Source organism: Ochotona princeps, chromosome 4, assembly GCF_030435755.1.
Source record: "Ochotona princeps isolate mOchPri1 chromosome 4, mOchPri1.hap1, whole genome shotgun sequence".
In the NCBI taxonomy this organism is placed as follows: Eukaryota; Metazoa; Chordata; class Mammalia; order Lagomorpha; family Ochotonidae; genus Ochotona; species Ochotona princeps.
The window spans coordinates 86,204,818-86,222,932 of NC_080835.1; the positions used below are offsets into that span (position 1 = coordinate 86,204,818).

At 35.0% G+C, this 18,115-nt stretch overlaps 1 protein-coding gene across 1 annotated transcript in view; it reads left to right on the forward strand.

The window, feature by feature from the left end:
* PGR (progesterone receptor) overlaps positions 1 to 17,390 on the forward strand; it is a 58,365-nt gene extending 40,975 nt beyond the window's left edge. The window contains exons 5-8 of the mRNA XM_004585003.3: positions 7,709 to 7,853; positions 8,525 to 8,655; positions 12,509 to 12,666; positions 16,352 to 17,390. Of these exons, the coding sequence (XP_004585060.2) occupies positions 7,709 to 7,853; positions 8,525 to 8,655; positions 12,509 to 12,666; positions 16,352 to 16,507 (590 nt within the window). The 3' untranslated portion in view covers positions 16,508 to 17,390. The remainder of the gene's footprint in view (positions 1 to 7,708; positions 7,854 to 8,524; positions 8,656 to 12,508; positions 12,667 to 16,351) is intronic.
* The last annotated feature ends 725 nt before the right edge of the window (positions 17,391 to 18,115 follow it).

The window sequence follows — 18,115 nt, forward strand, 5'->3', positions numbered from 1 at the left end:
AATGATCAATGAACTAGAGTGACTATATTGACTTCTTAAAAGGGCTTAGAAGGACGCAAGGATGCAGTCTGCTGTTAGAAACCACTTGCAGTTGACTTAAAACAAGGTTACAGTTTCTCTTCATTGTGTCATTCAGTAAGAGCCTATTGCATACCTGCTGTATGCAAGGCACAGGGACTGAGCTCTGGAGATAGAAAGACAACCTGGAAGGCTAAATGACTTTTGTTGATGTATTTTGGTGCCAATTTTGTATGCAAGAGACATATGCTTTATCCATTGAATCATATATAATATGACAGATAGTCTGTGGGAAGTGGGCTTTTGTTACATGAGCCATATTAATTAGGTGGAATGTGAACGTATTCCTATTGTGTGTGTGTGTGTGTGTATATATACTGCTGGGTAAAAATGTTAGTTGATCATATCACTTTTTCACCATAAATAAGTATATTTGGCAAGGCAGAATGATCACCACAGCAAATTCCTCAGCATACATGTGGGGCCCTATGCTCATCCACAGGCACCTCAAAGAGTTCTCTTGACTTGTCAGCACTTCCTTCCCCTCCCCCACCCGACCCCAGGATTCTCTGTTTCCATTTAGCTCTTATAACAATTGTAACATGTTGTAAGATTTTTCAGTCATATTTCTGAAGTTCCCTATTTCATTAACAGATAGCTGCAGGATGCTATGTCATATTGGGAAAGTATGTGTTGGAATACACTGAATCTGACATTTAGCATTTATAAATGAAGAATTTTACATTGACTTTCATTTGTAGCTTTGAGTGTGTAATATTTTCTTCTATGAAGTGTGCAGCAACACAATATTTAAAAAAAAAGATTGAAATGAACAATATATTCTCTGCATTAACAAATTAATTCAGTAAAAGAGACTTAATTCCCAAGCAACAATTTTATGTTAATGTGACATAAGAGACATGAAAAGAAGCGTGGGAGGAAAAGAGGGATTTGGGAAGGGAAATAGGGAGTAACAAACATGTGAATGACTTCTTGAACTTTGCCTTTGGAATTCATAAAATCTACTCTCTTTATATTAATAAAAATTAAAATTTTAAATAATGAATATACACATAAAAAAGGAAAAATACATAAAAAGTGAGGACAGAAGAACAATTGGGTTTAGGAACACAGAAGACTTCAGAATTAAAATATCAGTTAAACTTCATCTTAAAAGAAAAGTGGGGAATGAGCTTGAAAAGTTACAATATTAAGAATTTTCTAGATATAAGTAACAAAGTGTTAATGGTATAAAATAAGGATAGCATGAGATGTGATGCTTGAATAATGACTTAAACCAATTTAAGCCAGTGGTACCCAGTCTTACCAAATGTAAAATTTCCATGGTAACATTATAATTGTTAACATAAATACTCACTCCCACAGGATATGAAGCCATTAGTAATTGGTGATTGAGAAAGCATATTTTTTGCATATAGTTCCTCAATATGCAATATTGGCCTTCTGGGAGGTGTCATCATCCCAGTAGTAAACATCACGGACAATAAATTCGCATTTGTTAGAATAGTGGAAAGTGAATCCAGAGGTATATATTTTGTACTCAAAGTCCTAGAGATTAACTTATGCTTTATCCAAGTTTAGTTTCATCTTTAAATGGTCTTAATCCTGTGGATCAATATATTGTAGCAGAATTGCTGTGATAGGTATGTTGTGGAAAATATTTCTTTTCCGTGTGTTTTCTCTTGGTACTTCCATTTGCTCATGGGAAAAAAAGTATTCAGATCAATACTTGGACATTTTTAAATGTGGCAATTTTGGATACAATTATCTTGGTTTTAGGTACCCTAACTACCTGAAATTATCAGTATCAGAAGGCTAAACCCATGTCTTGCTTCATTTTCTAGCTTTGAAACATGCCAAAACATCTTTTGACTCAGGGACAGTCAATGAATCTTCAAAGTTTTGTTTTTTCTTTCTAAGTCAAATGAGTAAATCCAATTATTGCCTCTAGAAGTTATGAGAGGGAAATGAATCACTTATTGTGAGTAGTTAGACTTTGATAAAGGCTTCTATGAAGACTTCCAAAATGATTTTTTAACATCTTTTTCCCAGTGACATTACTATTGCTAATGTCAACAGCTTTTTTACTTGTCATGATTTTCAAAATTATTTTTTTTCTAGCATCTTATCGCACTGTAATTACTGTTGCTAATGTCACCAATGTTTTTTACTTGTCAAGTGAGCTTAACATGTCTCACATGCCTCTGAGAATAGGGCAAAGTGGCCTTTTGAGTTTTGTTTTGTTTTTTGCTTGAAACTCTTCTTTCAGCATTTATCACTTCCCATAATGTCTGACTCCTTGTGGAGTTCTTATCCTACTCACACCAGAAGTGGCAGGTCCTGAATTCTGACTCCAGCCATTCCCAGTCTTAACAGTCTGGATGTGCTCATTCATCACCACTATGTTCTAATCACTGCTGTGTACATATCTATCCAGATTTTCTACTAATCTGTTGGACCATGTATTTCATTTGCTTATTCTACATTTCAATACAAAAGACCATCCAAGTTAGTATCGCCTTCTCCGCCATGAGCCTAAAACTTTTTTTGGTATTGTGAAATGGCACTAGCCAGAATTCTTGGAATCATCCATCACTCACTTTTCTCCTTTACCCTGTAGACTAAGTTGTCAGATTCTGTCTACCCTAGTTGCTAAACATGTGATTCATTATAGACAATGCATTACTGCTAATAGTTGTTCCTCATCAATATCACCTAGATTTCAGCTCCTAAGTGATCCCATATGTTGCACCAAGGATCATCTTTTATAAGCGATTATTCTTACTTTTTTTCCCCTCTTCTTCTTGAGTTAAGTCTAAGCCCCTTTGTCTTAATATCTTATTCCCTTCTGTGTTCTTGCTTCTGAATTTGCAACATTATCTCTTATTCCTTTTTAAGCAGCTCTGTGGTCCAGTTCTCGAACTGCTCTTTCTTAAGTTTCCTACCTTCTTTCACTTGTTTTGTTTCACATGCCACTTCCCTGGACGAGATTCACCTGATCTGTCCTGACTGGGTGAAGGAATCACTGCACTTACTCTCCTGTGTTCCCATGTTTGCTTACGTTTGTCAGCCAAACGTATTACCACTCTTGAGTTATAATGATGTTCTTTTTTCAGTCTCACCACTCTGGGTTAAAGGCAGCAAGTTTTTATCTTTATGTCCAGTTGCAAGCATAATGCCTTATCCCAAATAAATGTTTAAAGATACTTACAGTCACTGGAGATATGGAATTGGTACAAAAACCTATATTTACTTGGATTATAAAAACATCAAATTTGTATTCTTAGTAAATTGTCATGAAATAGGTTAATTATATTCATTGTGTTGAAACTTTCTGGTGTTCCTCAAAGTTTGTAAATTTATTACTGCCGAAATATTCATGCTCTTCCCTTATTATAGATTAGCTCTTTCAAACAGATTACCTTTCTCTACAGAATTCTTTATCAGAACTTTGGAAGTGATACAAAAGAAACAATGTGGTCACGCAAGGCGTTTCTTTATTGTATACTTTCTTTAAAAAATTTTTAAGCATAAGAATTTGTAGAATTTTAAGCATAAGAATTTTTTTTTCTTTAAGAATAATCTGGTTGCCTCACTTAAAAGGAAAGGATTTTTAAAAAGCTACTTGTTAAACATAATTAGTGATCACCCATCACTTTTGTATGTGAAGGTCTTTCATTTTTTTATCAGCATCTCAAATGAACCCAACTTTACCTGATCATTATCACCACTGGGCATTTGATCTTGTGTTCCTGTCTTTGTTTTAGTATAAGGTAATGAATGATATTACAGTGAAAAGGAAACAAAATTGCACTTCTGTACCAGGGCACGTTCAAGTTGCTTTAGCTTTGAATGTTTATCACAGCAAGTTCCTCTAATAGGTGAAATACCTGAAAGTTATTTTCTCTAATCTATTCTGTAAGATGAAAAATACTTTCTATTTTTAAATATTGGTAACTATAAGCTTTGTGTTGTTTCAACAGTATTTTCCTTTTATAATGAAAATCTGTTTCAAGTCTTTAATTAGCCCAGAATTTTAAAATACGCAGAACAAACAAAACACACACACAAAAGAAAAATATTGGGTGTAAACATATAAATATAAACAGAATCCTTTCTTTCCAACAAATAATGAATGAACTTCTTTATAATTTTGCAAAACTGTACAGTTGCTCAAAGATTAATGTGAACTAAAGCCCCACAGTGAATAATTATAATGTAGCTAAGGCAAATATTTAAATTATAAAATGATGCCTTTCAAAAATCATAAATTTTATCAAGAAACTGTAAAGAACAGCAAATATATTTTGGAGACCACAGTGAATGAGCTGTTAATAATTTGATAAATCTTATTGAATCAACTTCTGTGGGGATGCTGTCTTTAAGGTTTGAAATGCATAATTTGTATGGCATCATTATGCCATATATTCTGTAATAGATGTCTGGAAAATCTATATTTCAGAAAGAACACTTTAACTTTTGAATTTTGTTTTCACCAATGTTATTTGTATTTTGTTTGTGTTATACCAGTTCTGTTATATAAAGATCCATCATAAGTGTATTTTATCTCATCTTCTTTTTAATGTTAGACCTACTTATAAGACTGATATGTGCCTTTCATATAGCCATTAGTCTAATGATCAATGCAGTAGGTTCATTGCTAGAGTAATAATACATATCTATGTAGTGCTGTCCTACATGCATAACTATCCCATTTGAGTCTCATAATAAGTCATTGAGTTAGTTTTCATTACTACTGTGATTTTAGTTGTTTTTTGGTTGTAGTTGTTCTTGTATCTTTGTTGTCTATTTCATGATATGGTTCTACATGCATAGAATTCCTCCTCAAACCTCCCCATCCTACCTCCATTTTTCTCCATATTATTATAATAGTATAGTTCTTCGGCAACAATCAAAGACCAACATTCTGCTATTTAAGTGTAGCACATCATTGAAGGTATGGACAATGGTTCAAAACTCTAGTATCCTATTGTCAGGGTATATTTAACAGTTTCATTTAAAATTTTCAATGTAAATATTTTCAGTATTTATTTGTAGTGAAATGGACAGTTAGTGGCTTTTTAATAAATGGTACCTTATACAAATCAATGGCACCCATTAAAATCAATGAATTAATTTTTTGTAATTATTTCCCATGATGGGGTGTTGTAGATAGAGGGATTCACCCATTCACCTCTGCTTCCTCTCTTCTCATTTCTCCCACACATCATTTTCCACCACATTAGTACAATAGTATACTTCAGCAACAGTCACAAATATAACATTCTACTATTTAAGTGTATCATGGCATTGTAGGTTTATGCAATGGTAGAAAATCTAGCATTATATTATCAGTTTCCATGGGAGTCCTTCTTTAATTCAGAAATGCAGATGCCTACTGTAATATATCTTCACTTGGTATCTTGGTATGCTTATCTCTATTATATAGTTCAGCAATGGGAATCTAAATATATGCATTGTTACCTTTATATTTGTTTTGTAGTTTGTGTAATGTTGCCTTATATCAGAAAGAAATGAGCATAATGTTCTACAGTTGGGCCTTTTTTTTGCAAATAGTAGAATTTCATTTTTTTTTTTTTTATGGCTGAGCAGTATTCTATGAAGTAGATATACCACAGGGTTTGTTTTTTTTTTTTTATCTATTCCTCTTTGATGGGCACCTGGGTTGCTTATATGTCTTTTTCATTGTGGATTGTGCTTCTATAAATAGTGCCTTGAAGGTCACTTTCTCATATGCAGATATATACCCTAGAGTGGGCACAGATCAATTTTCAATTGTCTTAGCACTCTCCATACTGACTTCCACAGTGGCTGCACTATCCTACACTGCCACCAGTAGTGGAGGAGTGGGGGACCCTATCCTCCACAACCAGAGCAGCAGCTGTTGTTAGTAGATTTTTGAATATGGGGCAGTCTTACCGGAGTTAGGTGGAACCTCATGTGCTTTTTATTTGTATTTTCCTGATAACTAGGAAATCTGAGCATTTTTTAATATGTCTATTAAATATTTGGGCTTTTGAAAAATGCTTGTTCATTTCCTTCACCCATTTGTGTTTTTTTAAAGATTTATTTATTTTATTACAAAGTCAGATATACAGAGAGGAGGAGAGACAGAGAGGAAGATCTTCCATCCGATGATTCACTCCCCAAGTGAGCTGCAACGGCCGGCGGGCGCCGATCCGAAGCCGGGAACCAGGAACCTCTTCCAGGTCTCCCACGCGGGTGCAGGGTCCCAAAGCCTTGGGCCGTCCTCGACTGCTTTCCCAGGCCACAAGCAGAGAGCTGGATGTCCTTCACCCATTTCTTAACTGGGTTATTTTGCTGTCAATGAGCTTCTGAAGTTCTTTGTAAATCCTGGATGTTAGTGCCCATACTGTTGATTTCTTCTTTGATCATTTCCTTTACTGTACAGAAGCTTCTTAGTTTGATGTAGTCCCATTTGTTTGTTTTGGCTTTGACTACCTGTGCTTTTGGTGACTTTTCTAAGTCTTTACCAATGCTTATATCTTTCTGAATGCTTCCTAAGTTTTCTTCTAATAGTTTGGTGGTTTTAGGTGCAGATTGAGGTTCTTGATCTATTTAGAGTTGATTTCTTTTAAGGTGGGAGTCTTGGTTCTTACTTCTGTAGGCTGCTATCGCATTAGCCCAACACCATTTGTTGACACAGGGCCAGCATTTTTCCATTAACTGGAATATCCTTTCTCATATTTTCACTTCCAGTTTCTGCCAATATTTGTTGATGAGTTGTGTCTCCCATTGGCAATAGATAGATGGGACCCCCCCATAAATCTAGTCTATCCATGATGTTTGATTGATGAGTGTAAGCCATTTATTGATAAGTCGTGATTTGGTCCTATCATTTTAACAATGGGTTTCTCATTGCTTGATTTAAGTTTCTTTTGTTTTATTGAGAGATTCTCCACATTTATTTCTGGAATTGGTGATAGTTTTCATTTTTCTCGGTAGTACTTTGTTAAGCAACATTTATAGGGCAGGTCTGGTTGGAGTGAAGTCTTTCATCTTTGGAAGTATTTTATTTCATCATCAAAGACAAAGGAAAGTTTTTTCTGGATATGTTATTAGGGGCAAACAATTTCCTTCTTTCAGAGTCTGGAATGTGTCTATTCTTTATTATAGGGTTTCCTTTGACAGGTCAGCTGTGAGTCTAATTGGGGTTCATGTATAAATTCATTGACTTTTTCATGTGAATATTTAAATATCTTTTCATCATTTTCAACAGAAGAGAGATTAATTGTGATGTGTCCTTTCATGGATTGCTTTTGGTCGACTCTGTTTGGGGTTCTGTGCCACTTCTGTGTTTTATTTCCCATTTTTCACTCCATGTTAGGAAAGTTTTCAACTATTTATTTCATTGAAAACATCATCTAACCTAGCTTCAATTAAGGAATTTTCAAACTTACTGAATCACAGCAATTAATTTTAAATACTATCCAGAATTGCTTCCTCCTTGTTATTTAAAAACAAAAGCCATCTTATTTGTTAAAATGTCTTGATTTTTTAATGCTAAAATATATCAAAATTGAATTATCGTATTACTCTGCTTACAAAGAGTTTCAAATGTCTGAATAATTTCTATATTTTTGCCTCAATTGTTATTCTGGTCATTTTTTAAAAATTTATTTCATAGGTTTTCGAAACTTACATATTGATGACCAGATAACTCTCATCCAATATTCTTGGATGAGTTTAATGGTGTTTGGCCTGGGATGGAGGTCCTACAAACATGTCAGTGGACAGATGCTGTATTTTGCACCTGATCTAATACTGAATGAGTAAGTAGAAACCTATATTCTTTTTGTTACTGTTGTAAGTATATATATACAACAATGTTCGAAATTAGGGGACAGTATTGTAACGCAATGTATTAAGCACCATTTGCAATACTGTCATCCCAAAGTGGACTTCTGGTTCAAAGCCCAGCTGCTCTACTTTCAGTACAGCTCCCTGCTAAAATTCCTGGGAAGATTTTAGAAAGTGATCCAGGTACTTGGAACCCTGTCACCTATATGGAAATCCAGGATGGAGTTCCTGGTTCCTGGCATCAATCTCATCCAGACATGGCTGTTGTGCCTTTTGGAAAGCAGATCAGTGGGTGGACACTTTCTCTCTCTCCCCCCTTGTGTGTTACTCTGCATTTCAAATAAATAAACAATTTTTTAAAAAGGTTTGAAAATTGTATTTCAGCAAATGACCCCATATTTAGTGCCCTTCATAATGTAATTTTGTAAAATTTTTTGTAATTGAGAATAAAACTTGAAAATGGCGATGCTAATACAACTGTTTATATTACCAAATATTGCAGTTATATATTAAAAGTAGTCATAGTCAACAAAATGTAAGGGTAATTGCTAAAAGTTAATCTGATAAATCACATTAACTGGCTGAGACACTATTATGTGTTATTTTTTTTAACTTTTCATGCTACTTACCCTTCGGATACAAGGCAACGGATGAAGGAATCATCATTCTATTCACTATGCCTTACCATGTGGCAGATCCCACAAGAGTTTGTCAAGCTTCAAGTTAGCCAAGAAGAGTTCCTCTGCATGAAAGTATTGCTACTTCTTAATACGAGTGAGTACAAAACTTTTTACAAGGTGGTTTCTCAATTCTTACATGATTTGAAAACTCTTCGAGTGAGAATATAATCATGTCTATATCTGAGCACAAATCTTGGATTGGAACTACAAAGGTGAAGCACCCACTACAGAAAGGCACTGAAAATGTTTATGAAAAAGTGAAACTGAAAAATAGCTTTATTTTTGTGCAGCTCTTTTTCATTCTTGCACAACTTTATCATACTATGTGCTCTTCATGTACTTTTGGAAAACCCTAAGAAGGCATGGATTTCAAAATTATTTTCCAAAATACCCATCTTTTAATTCTATTCACACAAACTTTTTTGAAGTATCTTTGCATTGCAATGCACATTCATAAAATTACTTGATTCTTCTCATTTTTTTCCTTGCCATATATATTAGGCAAGTCTTTTTTTATATTTTATATGAAACATGGTTAAATGACCATTTCCTATGCACCTAATTCATCATTATAAACTAATTAGCGCTTTATAAATGGAAACCATGCTTCCCTGTAACACGGCTGAATACAAAACACACACTCACACAGGCATGCACAGTCTTCATCATACATAGTTTCATTCAGATAAAAAATTTTATTTGAACTATTTCTCACTTTCTCAGGATAGGCTGTTATCACAACTAATACTAAGGTCTGTAGCTTAGTAAAGCAACAGAGCATTTATCACTCACAGAGGGTCCAGTTAGATAGCAAGAAAACATCAGGCTCCTTCCATCCAGTAGCTCTACCCTGTCTTTGCAGCCTGGAGTCCTCCATTGCATCTGACTAGAAATGAGCACTGAGTGAGAAGAGAAGGTTTGGAGGTGAGGCCTGAACCTATCATGCATCACTTCCACCTTCCACGGCCCAACTTAACTGCAGAAGATACTGGTAAATATAGCTGATCTTTATGCCCAGAAGGAAAAAATGACATGAAGCTTAGCACTGGTTAGCCAAAGCCGGGCAGATTTCCATTTCCCCTTTTCTCAGTCACAAAGAACACACTGACATGCAATGGCTCCTCAAGAGTCTCAGTGGGTCCCCAAGGATCTGGAAGGGAAAAGTTGAAAAGTAAATAGCTTTTGAAAAAGCTGCTTTTACCCTTTTTTGTACTGTTTCCATGGAAGCTTAAAATAAAAAGAACTGATGCTTCATTGATGCATGGTGATTTGCAAGAAAACCACAGGGAGCTATGATCTTGTGTTGAAGTGAGCTAAATGTCTCTCTCAGCTGCATCTTTATAGGAATGTCTTCCCAGTGTTTCAAATGCCAAGTGACTGTGCGATTCAGGTCAGGAGGAAAGAACCCCTTAAAATGGAAAATCATGGGATCTATGCAAGAGCAGGAACCAATATAGGACCCACGGGGCCCACATGCTGCTCCAATCTTTGGAAACTGTATTTTGAGCAGAAATCAAAAGAACTTAGGTTGATGAAAGAGCACAGAGTGCACAAAGTATGTTGATATGGGACTGGCCAAGAGTCAACTGATACACATTTGTTATTGTGGTAATTAATTAAGTCCTTCCTTTGTTTGCTTGAGGGTTATGAATCTTACAGCAGTAATATCAGATATTCATAGATCACCCAGATTAGTTTTTATTATTAACATTAGTCTGTTTGTAGGTAGGCTGATATGCTTGGGGACCAAACAACACACCATGAGCTCATTATGGATCAAATAGGAGGGCCAGGTTCATTGATATAATTCAGGGAGCCAGGAAAATGGTGGCTGTATCTTGATACACAATTACTAGATCCACAATTACTAGATTGATGCTAAGCAAAGAATAAATAGAAAATCATTTAAAAATATAGGGGAGATAAAATAACTTGTTAAAGTTTTATTTAGTTATTTGGAAGGCAGAGTGATAAAGAGGAAGAGACCAAGAGACACACAGAGAGAAAACTACAATAATTAATGTGGCATTACAGACCAATGCTTATACTGAATCATCAAGTGTGACAAGTAAGCTGTAAAACTTAAGCATTCAAAAATACCATTAAGCAATGAGTATGCAACAAATAAGTATTGGTGAGCAACAGAGCTCTGCATTTGGAGAAAAATCATTTTGGATATTTAATTATAATTTTAAATAGATACTGGATGATTGAGTTAATTGTAGGCATGCAAATCATTACTAAAACAGAAGTGAATAAACAAAAATTATTCTAACATCTCAATTGTAATGAAAAAACTGGGAGAGTAAATATTGATGATTTGATAGTTACAACATTAAGTCTCCCATTTGCTATTAGAAACTAAAACATCTGGTACTGGTGTTGCGGCACAGTGCGTTAAGCTGCAGCCGTGAAGCAGGCATTCCATATGATTAATGACTTGAGTACCCACTGCTCCACTTCCGATCCAGCACACTGCTAGTCACCTAGGAAAAATAGTAAGATATGGGTTGGTACATGGACCCTGCCACCCACACAAGAGACCAAATGGAGTTTCAGACTCCTGGCGTGAGAATGGATCAAGCCAAGCCATTGCAGCCACATGATTGATAGAATCAATATCTCACGCTCTCTCAACCTTTAAAAATAAATAAATCTTTAAAAATTAAGCACCAACCTAAGAAATAAACAAGTTACACAGATAACAATGTTACAGCAAAAGCTACACTAAAATTTTAGTGAAATGATTTACTAAGAATAAATAATTTAATGTTCATGATTAGGAGTGAGGAGGCTGCTGTGGATATTGGTTGGGAACCTTTGAGTTGTGAACATAGCTACTATAAGAAGTCTTTACAGAGGAAAGATCACAAACATCCTTATGGTGCATTTATGCTAACGTATAAGCAAAAGTCACATACCACCAAAATTATTTGTGAGAATACCTTTTCTATGTAAGGTCTGACTTCTTGAAAATTCAAACAACCAGCTCTTTGGTTTTTATTTGTGGCTCTCTTTTTTCCAAAAAGAGTGGAAGTCGAGGTTTGACTGAGGTGCGGGTCAAGTCTTTGAATCTCTTTGCTGGCATGTACAGTTGACTTTAAACTACATGTACATCTGTAGAAATCTTGATCATGAATATATAGTTGCATGAGTCAAAGAGATTATAATTTTTCTTTCACCAGAGTTGGCTTCAGTAAAAGTTAGTTACATGACTTAAAGTACAACATTTTTAGAATAAGCAGAGTCAAAGAAAAAAATAAAGCAAGGAAGTTGCTGGGGAGAAATACAGGGCACTTCTGATAAGTAACTACAGGAGGATCTAAAGATACAAGAAAAAGCTTTGGTGAAATTGATAATACAGCATACAAAAGCTAGTCTTCAGTGTTGTTGTTTACCAACAAAAAGATAGTAAAAAAAGAAGTGAGAGTATTAAAAGGAGAGTATAAAATAGTTGGATACAAGAAAAGATATTCATTAATCAACAGCTATCCCCCAGGTTAGCAAGAAAATTTAATGAAGCAATGCTAAACTTAGAACAATAATAAAAGTTATCCAGGAATAATATTCATGAGAAGTATTTGAGATTTACATGAAAAAAAAAACAAAATTTATAAGGAAATTTAAATATTTTTAAAAGGCCCAGAATACATGTACCCATAAACTAATAGAAACCAAATATTTGAGATAAGATTATAGATTATAGAATAATGTCAGATGCTTTATTTTTTTTTGAATAAATGCTAAATCCCTCACGTAGTCTTGAATGTACCTGGAGTTGCTCCATGCTTCTGTGAGCTCTTTCCATGTCCAAATGCTATCAATGGCACTCTTTCCCATTTCAAGTGTTTTGTTTTTTTTTTAACCGAAAGTTAGCTGCCAGAAGAAATTATCACGCTCAGCAATTTGTTTTATAAGACTAACTGCCACATGTAATTATCTTATAGTTCCTTTGGAAGGACTAAGAAGTCAAAATCAGTTTGAAGAGATGCGATCTAGCTACATCAGAGAGCTCATCAAGGCCATTGGTTTGAGGCAAAAAGGAGTCGTTTCCAGCTCACAGCGTTTCTATCAACTCACAAAATTTCTTGATAACTTGCATGATGTAAGTATCTTAACAAAATCATGATTGCTTTCTGATTTTTTTGTATCTTCCCAATGTAATACCTAAGTTCCACTTTATAGGATTTCTTCAGAGTCTTGTATTTGTATTTTTAAAAAACGTTTGTATATTCACTGTCGGTGACTCAGATATCCTTCTGTTATGTACAATTTGAAAGCAGTTTAGTGACTGATAGGAATCAGATTTTCCCAAATATGTTTTTAAGAATTGTTTTGTCTGAAATTAGAAACAATTTACTTAAATATACATGGTAAAAGCAAATATATTGCTGTGGAAAGTAAGACTTTCATATTGTTTTGGAAGGAATTGTAAATATCCTTGCTGATAGGCAATCAGGCAAAGCTAAAATTTGTGTGGTTTCAATTTTCCACATTTTAGAATTGATCTGAAAGAAATAATTAATTGGGCAGGAATTTAATATAATATACACTCCTTATTTGCAAGGATGTTTATCAAGAGAGAGGGAAGGAAAATAAGCCTAGGAATGACCAACACCAGAGCCAGATTAATAAAATAAGATCTATGTGGTTAGTTAAGACACTGGACAGAAGTTTTTATTGCTGCTGTGTTCAGAAAGCAAATTAAAAAGACAGGCATTGCATAAAGCAGTTATGCACTCAACAGGTCCACTTTGGAAACCTTTCCCTGAACATGAACAAACAGCCAGGTTCTTAGCTTTATGAGAAATGTTTCTAAAATGAAAAAAAAAAAGAGAGGGGGGAGGGAAGGGGATAATTTGGTGGAAAAAAAATCCACTAGTGCACAGAACAGAAAAATATCTAGGCTCCACAAGCACATAAGAATGATAATTTTATCTATGAAATGAGAAAAATGTTTTTGTTTTGAATATTTAGCAGCAAAATACTTTTATTTATCTAAATACAAATAAATTGATTTAATTGAATGAACTTCATTAAATTAAAACTTCCATTAAAGAGCAGAAATATTTAGGAATATATCAAAAAAACAGATTAAAACATTCTTACAGCTTAAAATATTGAAAATTAGAAAAAAGATAGTAAATTAAGGGGAAAATTACATGAGACCTTCCTTTGATTAATAGGAATTTTCCAGAATAAAGTATACAAAAAAATGTGTGGCTGGTGTTTGGCACGGTAGTTAAGATGTTGCGTGGGATCCCTACAATCCATATCATGCTGCCTTAGTTTGAATCCCACCTCTACTTCCAATTCAATCTGTTGGCTAATGTGCATCCGAGGAGGCAACAATGGTGTCCCTAGTAGTTGGGTCCCTGCCGTCCACAAGGGAGACTTGGATTGAGTTACGAGATCTGAGCTGTAACCTAACCTAGCTGCAGCCATCACAGGTCTCTGGAGAAGTGAACTTCCAATGGATGGTTCACCGTGTCTCTCTCTTTCTTTCTTTCTTTGTTTCTCTTTCTGGGTCTCTCTCTCTCTTGCGAATAAATATACTGCTTTTTTTTTGAAGATTTTATTATTATTGGAAAGCCGGATATACAGAGAGGAGGAGAGACAGAGAGGAAGATCTTCCATCTGATGATTCACTCCCCAAGTGAGCCTCAACGGGCCGGTGCGCGCCAATCCGAAGCCAGGAACCTGGAACCTCTTCCAGGTCTCCCACGCGGGTGCAGGGTCCCAAGGCTTTGGGCCGTCCTCGACTGCTTTCCCAGGCCACAAGCAGGGAGCTGGATGGGAAGTGGAGCTGCCGGGATCAGAACCGGCGCCCATATGGGATCCCGGGGCTTTCAAGGCGAGGACTTTAGCCGCTAGGCCACGCTGCTGGACCCCTGTTGTTTTTTTTTATAAATACACTGTTTTTTTTAAATAGAGAAAATCAAGGAAACTATGAAAGGAATCATAAAAAGAAAAGTTGCTGGAATTGAAGGATATGAATAGTCTAAATGTAATGACTGGTCAGAGTTCCGATTATTCCATTTGCCATTGAGCTCCCTGATAATGTCCCTGGGAAGGTAACAGAAGTAAGCTATAGACTTGGGCCTCAGTTGCCCACATTGGAAATCCAAATGAGGTTCCTGACTCATGACTTCAGCCAGGCAACAAGACCAACCCAGACCATCACAGCCGTTTGAGAAGTGAACCAGCAGATGGAAGATCTCCTTTTCTCTCTCTCTTTGTCAAAATACCTTCTGAATAAATCCATTTAAAAAAAAAAAACCACACATTTTTGTCACCTAATTTAATCATGGCTTGGTGAACAATACAGGTGCAAGTGGGTACAGGTGATTAGTTATTGCAAAAGAAAAACAAGTCTCTTGTATAGGGCCGGTGTTGTGACAGTAAGCTTCAACACTACTGGTGAGCAGGTTAGGGTTCTGGCATTCCTGTTTTGATGAAGTTTCCTGAGAGGGGCCTGGAAAGACAGCTGGAAAAGGCCCAAATGCTAGGGTCCTTGTAGTCCATGTGGGAGGCCAGGGTGTGTTTATCCTGGCTCTTGACTGCAGCCTGACCTAGAATTGGCTTTTTCAGTCACTGGGGGAGTGAATCAGCAGATATCCTTCTCTGATCTTCCTCTCTCTCTCTCCCTCCACAAATATGTATTTCTGTCTCTGTCTACATATATATATATGTGAGCATCTCTGTATATGACTTTCTGCCTCTCTGTATCTCTCAATATATGTATATACACATATCGTATAAGAAAGAAATGAAAATGTAATCCAACAGGAAAAAATCTTTATAATCTAAATGCCAGGCATTTATTTAGCCAATTATTGAAATCTAAGTAGAGAATGGGGAGAAGAGAAGAAGTACATAGATCAGAAGCAGAAGTTGTTATACAAATACCCAAATTCATATTTTCCATCATGGTAGAACTTGGTTAGAGAAGACACAGTCTAACAATGGTGAAAGCAGTGTGTCTGGGTAGCTGGAATTAGAACAGGAGAAATACACCTAAAACCTCTAGAGTTTGCTGTTATTGTTTCTGGTGGAGAGAATGTGCAAGCCATCTGCTTCTTAACCCCTCAGGTACCACAGTGGTTCGATCTCTTCCCAACTCAATCCAGACTGCCATTCAGTGGGTCCTAGTTACTGGAGCCCCTCACAATCTGCACTAGCTGAGGATGGGATGGGGAATGTATCTGTGACATGGGCCCAGGCACTCAGCTATGGGACAAAGGCATTTAAGTAGCAGCTGAACAGGCCACGTGCATACCCCTGTTATAAATTTTGCATTATGAATCAGCCTGTAAGATTACATGCATTAATGACTTTGATCAAGTAAAGATTAGATCAAAATAAATTATGTGAAGTTATTGGCATACAAAGAGTTAAAGTACTTACATGAATGAAAAGGTTAATGAATAAGATTTAGGAAATGATTATGTTTTGGAAATATATATGTATAGGCTATGTGTCATAATATATGAGTTTTAAAGTATGTCTAGATAGCTGTATCAAAAGAAAAAGAACTTGTAAGTACACCAAAATGTTTAACCAGGTTATCATGTGCGACTATAAATGATTTTTGTTATTTTAAATCCTTCCACACTATTAGAATATTTCATTATAATTATTATTATAAATATATATTCACTTAGAGACATTCATTTCTGTAAGAAAACATTTTATAAGTGTTGCGATTGTTAGAAAAGTTGTCACGTTTGATTAGCATATGAAGTTATTGTCTTCCTTAAATGTTTTCTACCCGTTTGTTAAACCAACAGCTTGTCAAGCAACTCCATCTGTACTGCTTGAATACATTTATCCAGTCCCGGGCTCTGAGTGTAGAATTTCCAGAAATGATGTCTGAAGTTATTGCTGCACAGTTACCAAAGATATTGGCAGGGATGGTGAAGCCTCTTCTCTTTCATAAAAAGTGAATGTTGATTATTTTCCATAAAAGTAAATTTTGTGGTATGTGTTTTGTTTGGGTGAGAATTATGAAGTCTTGAGATTTTATAATATTTTTCTGAAAGCCTTACATTTATAACATATCATGCTGTATAAATTTAAGGGGAAAATTGTTTTCCTCTATGAAGTCTAATTAGCATTTTTAAAGTGTTTTTGAGTCGCCAAGTTTGCTTTAAGAGTTTGAAGAGTTTATAAGACTGATAAAGAACTAAAACTGAGTATTGAAGTAAGCTAAATTTTATCTGTATCACTTCATATCATTAAGTGAGAATTTTTAACTTTTACGTATAATAAAACTTATACTTTAAAGAAAAAAATCTTAACATGTAATAGCAAAAAGCTAATGTCATTTGTTACTTCTAAATAACTCACTTTGTCTACTCGATTGTATTGCCAGAAGTGAACCTTTAAAATGATATGCAAAATTTTGTCTGCCAAAGTGTTGGTGAGAAAGAAAACAATAACTTGTTTTGCAAGTTTTTTATGCCAAAAATATAAAGACAAAGAGTTTTTTAAAAACACTAAACAAATCAATCTTTGTCAAACTAGACAAAACAGTTCATTTGTTAAAGGGATTTCTTATATTGGAAAGCCAAATCTATAAAAAAGTTACTAATGAGTAATGTTTTACTGTTGTACCAGCAGTATTTTAGGTTTTGTAGGGGTGTCTTTACTAACTTCTTTTAGGGAGGGAATTGTCCTCTAATGAGATATTGTGACCAGAAAATATATCTGTGGCCCGACTCCTCTCTACCACCCATGGCATGTGGAAGTTTTCAATTTCTTCACACTTAAATGTGGCAAAATAGTATCTGTAATTCCAGTTGCTTCTTCGACTACAGCTTCTTATGAACTTCTTCTCACATCCAAGAAGGAAGGCATGGGAAGAGATGGCATTCTCTTTCTCACTGCTCACAGAAAATGATGTTGTTCTTTTGCTGTCAGGAACGCTAGATGAATCTCAGGTTGAAAATTTCTGAGTGCCTCTGATCAGGTTCTATGAGAGATGCCTTAGGAAATATTAGATGGTGTATTAAACAATACCTATAAAATACGTAACTTATGTTCTTGTTTCAATAGAAAATATTACTTTAGAAGACACATAAGGATTATTTTCTGAGGTGAATCACTGGAAAATGTCTTTTGTTAAAAAAAAAAAAAGAAAAAGAAAAAGAAAAACTATGTATCTAAATACACATATTACGAGTGTAACCAAAGAGTCAAGTTCATACTGTTGATGAAATTCAGTTAAAAGCATTTCATTCCAGATAAAGCATTAATACCAATTTTAGGCATGTGTGAGTATGCATACTTTTTTAACAACTCAAGTAAGCCAGTAGGATAGTTTTTTTCTAAATTTTTTTTAATTTGCCATATTTTTTTCCTACAAATAAGACATATTATCTTGTGCAGATTATTACTTGTTCATTAAAAATTAAAGTGACTTGGAAAGCAATCTAGAAAAAAATTTACCAAAATTTCTAAATATCTCCAATTACTTATTCCTTTTAATTGGTGAATGCTCACAGTTTATCAAGGGAATAATAATTTAAGAACCGTCTCAACAAATATTGCTG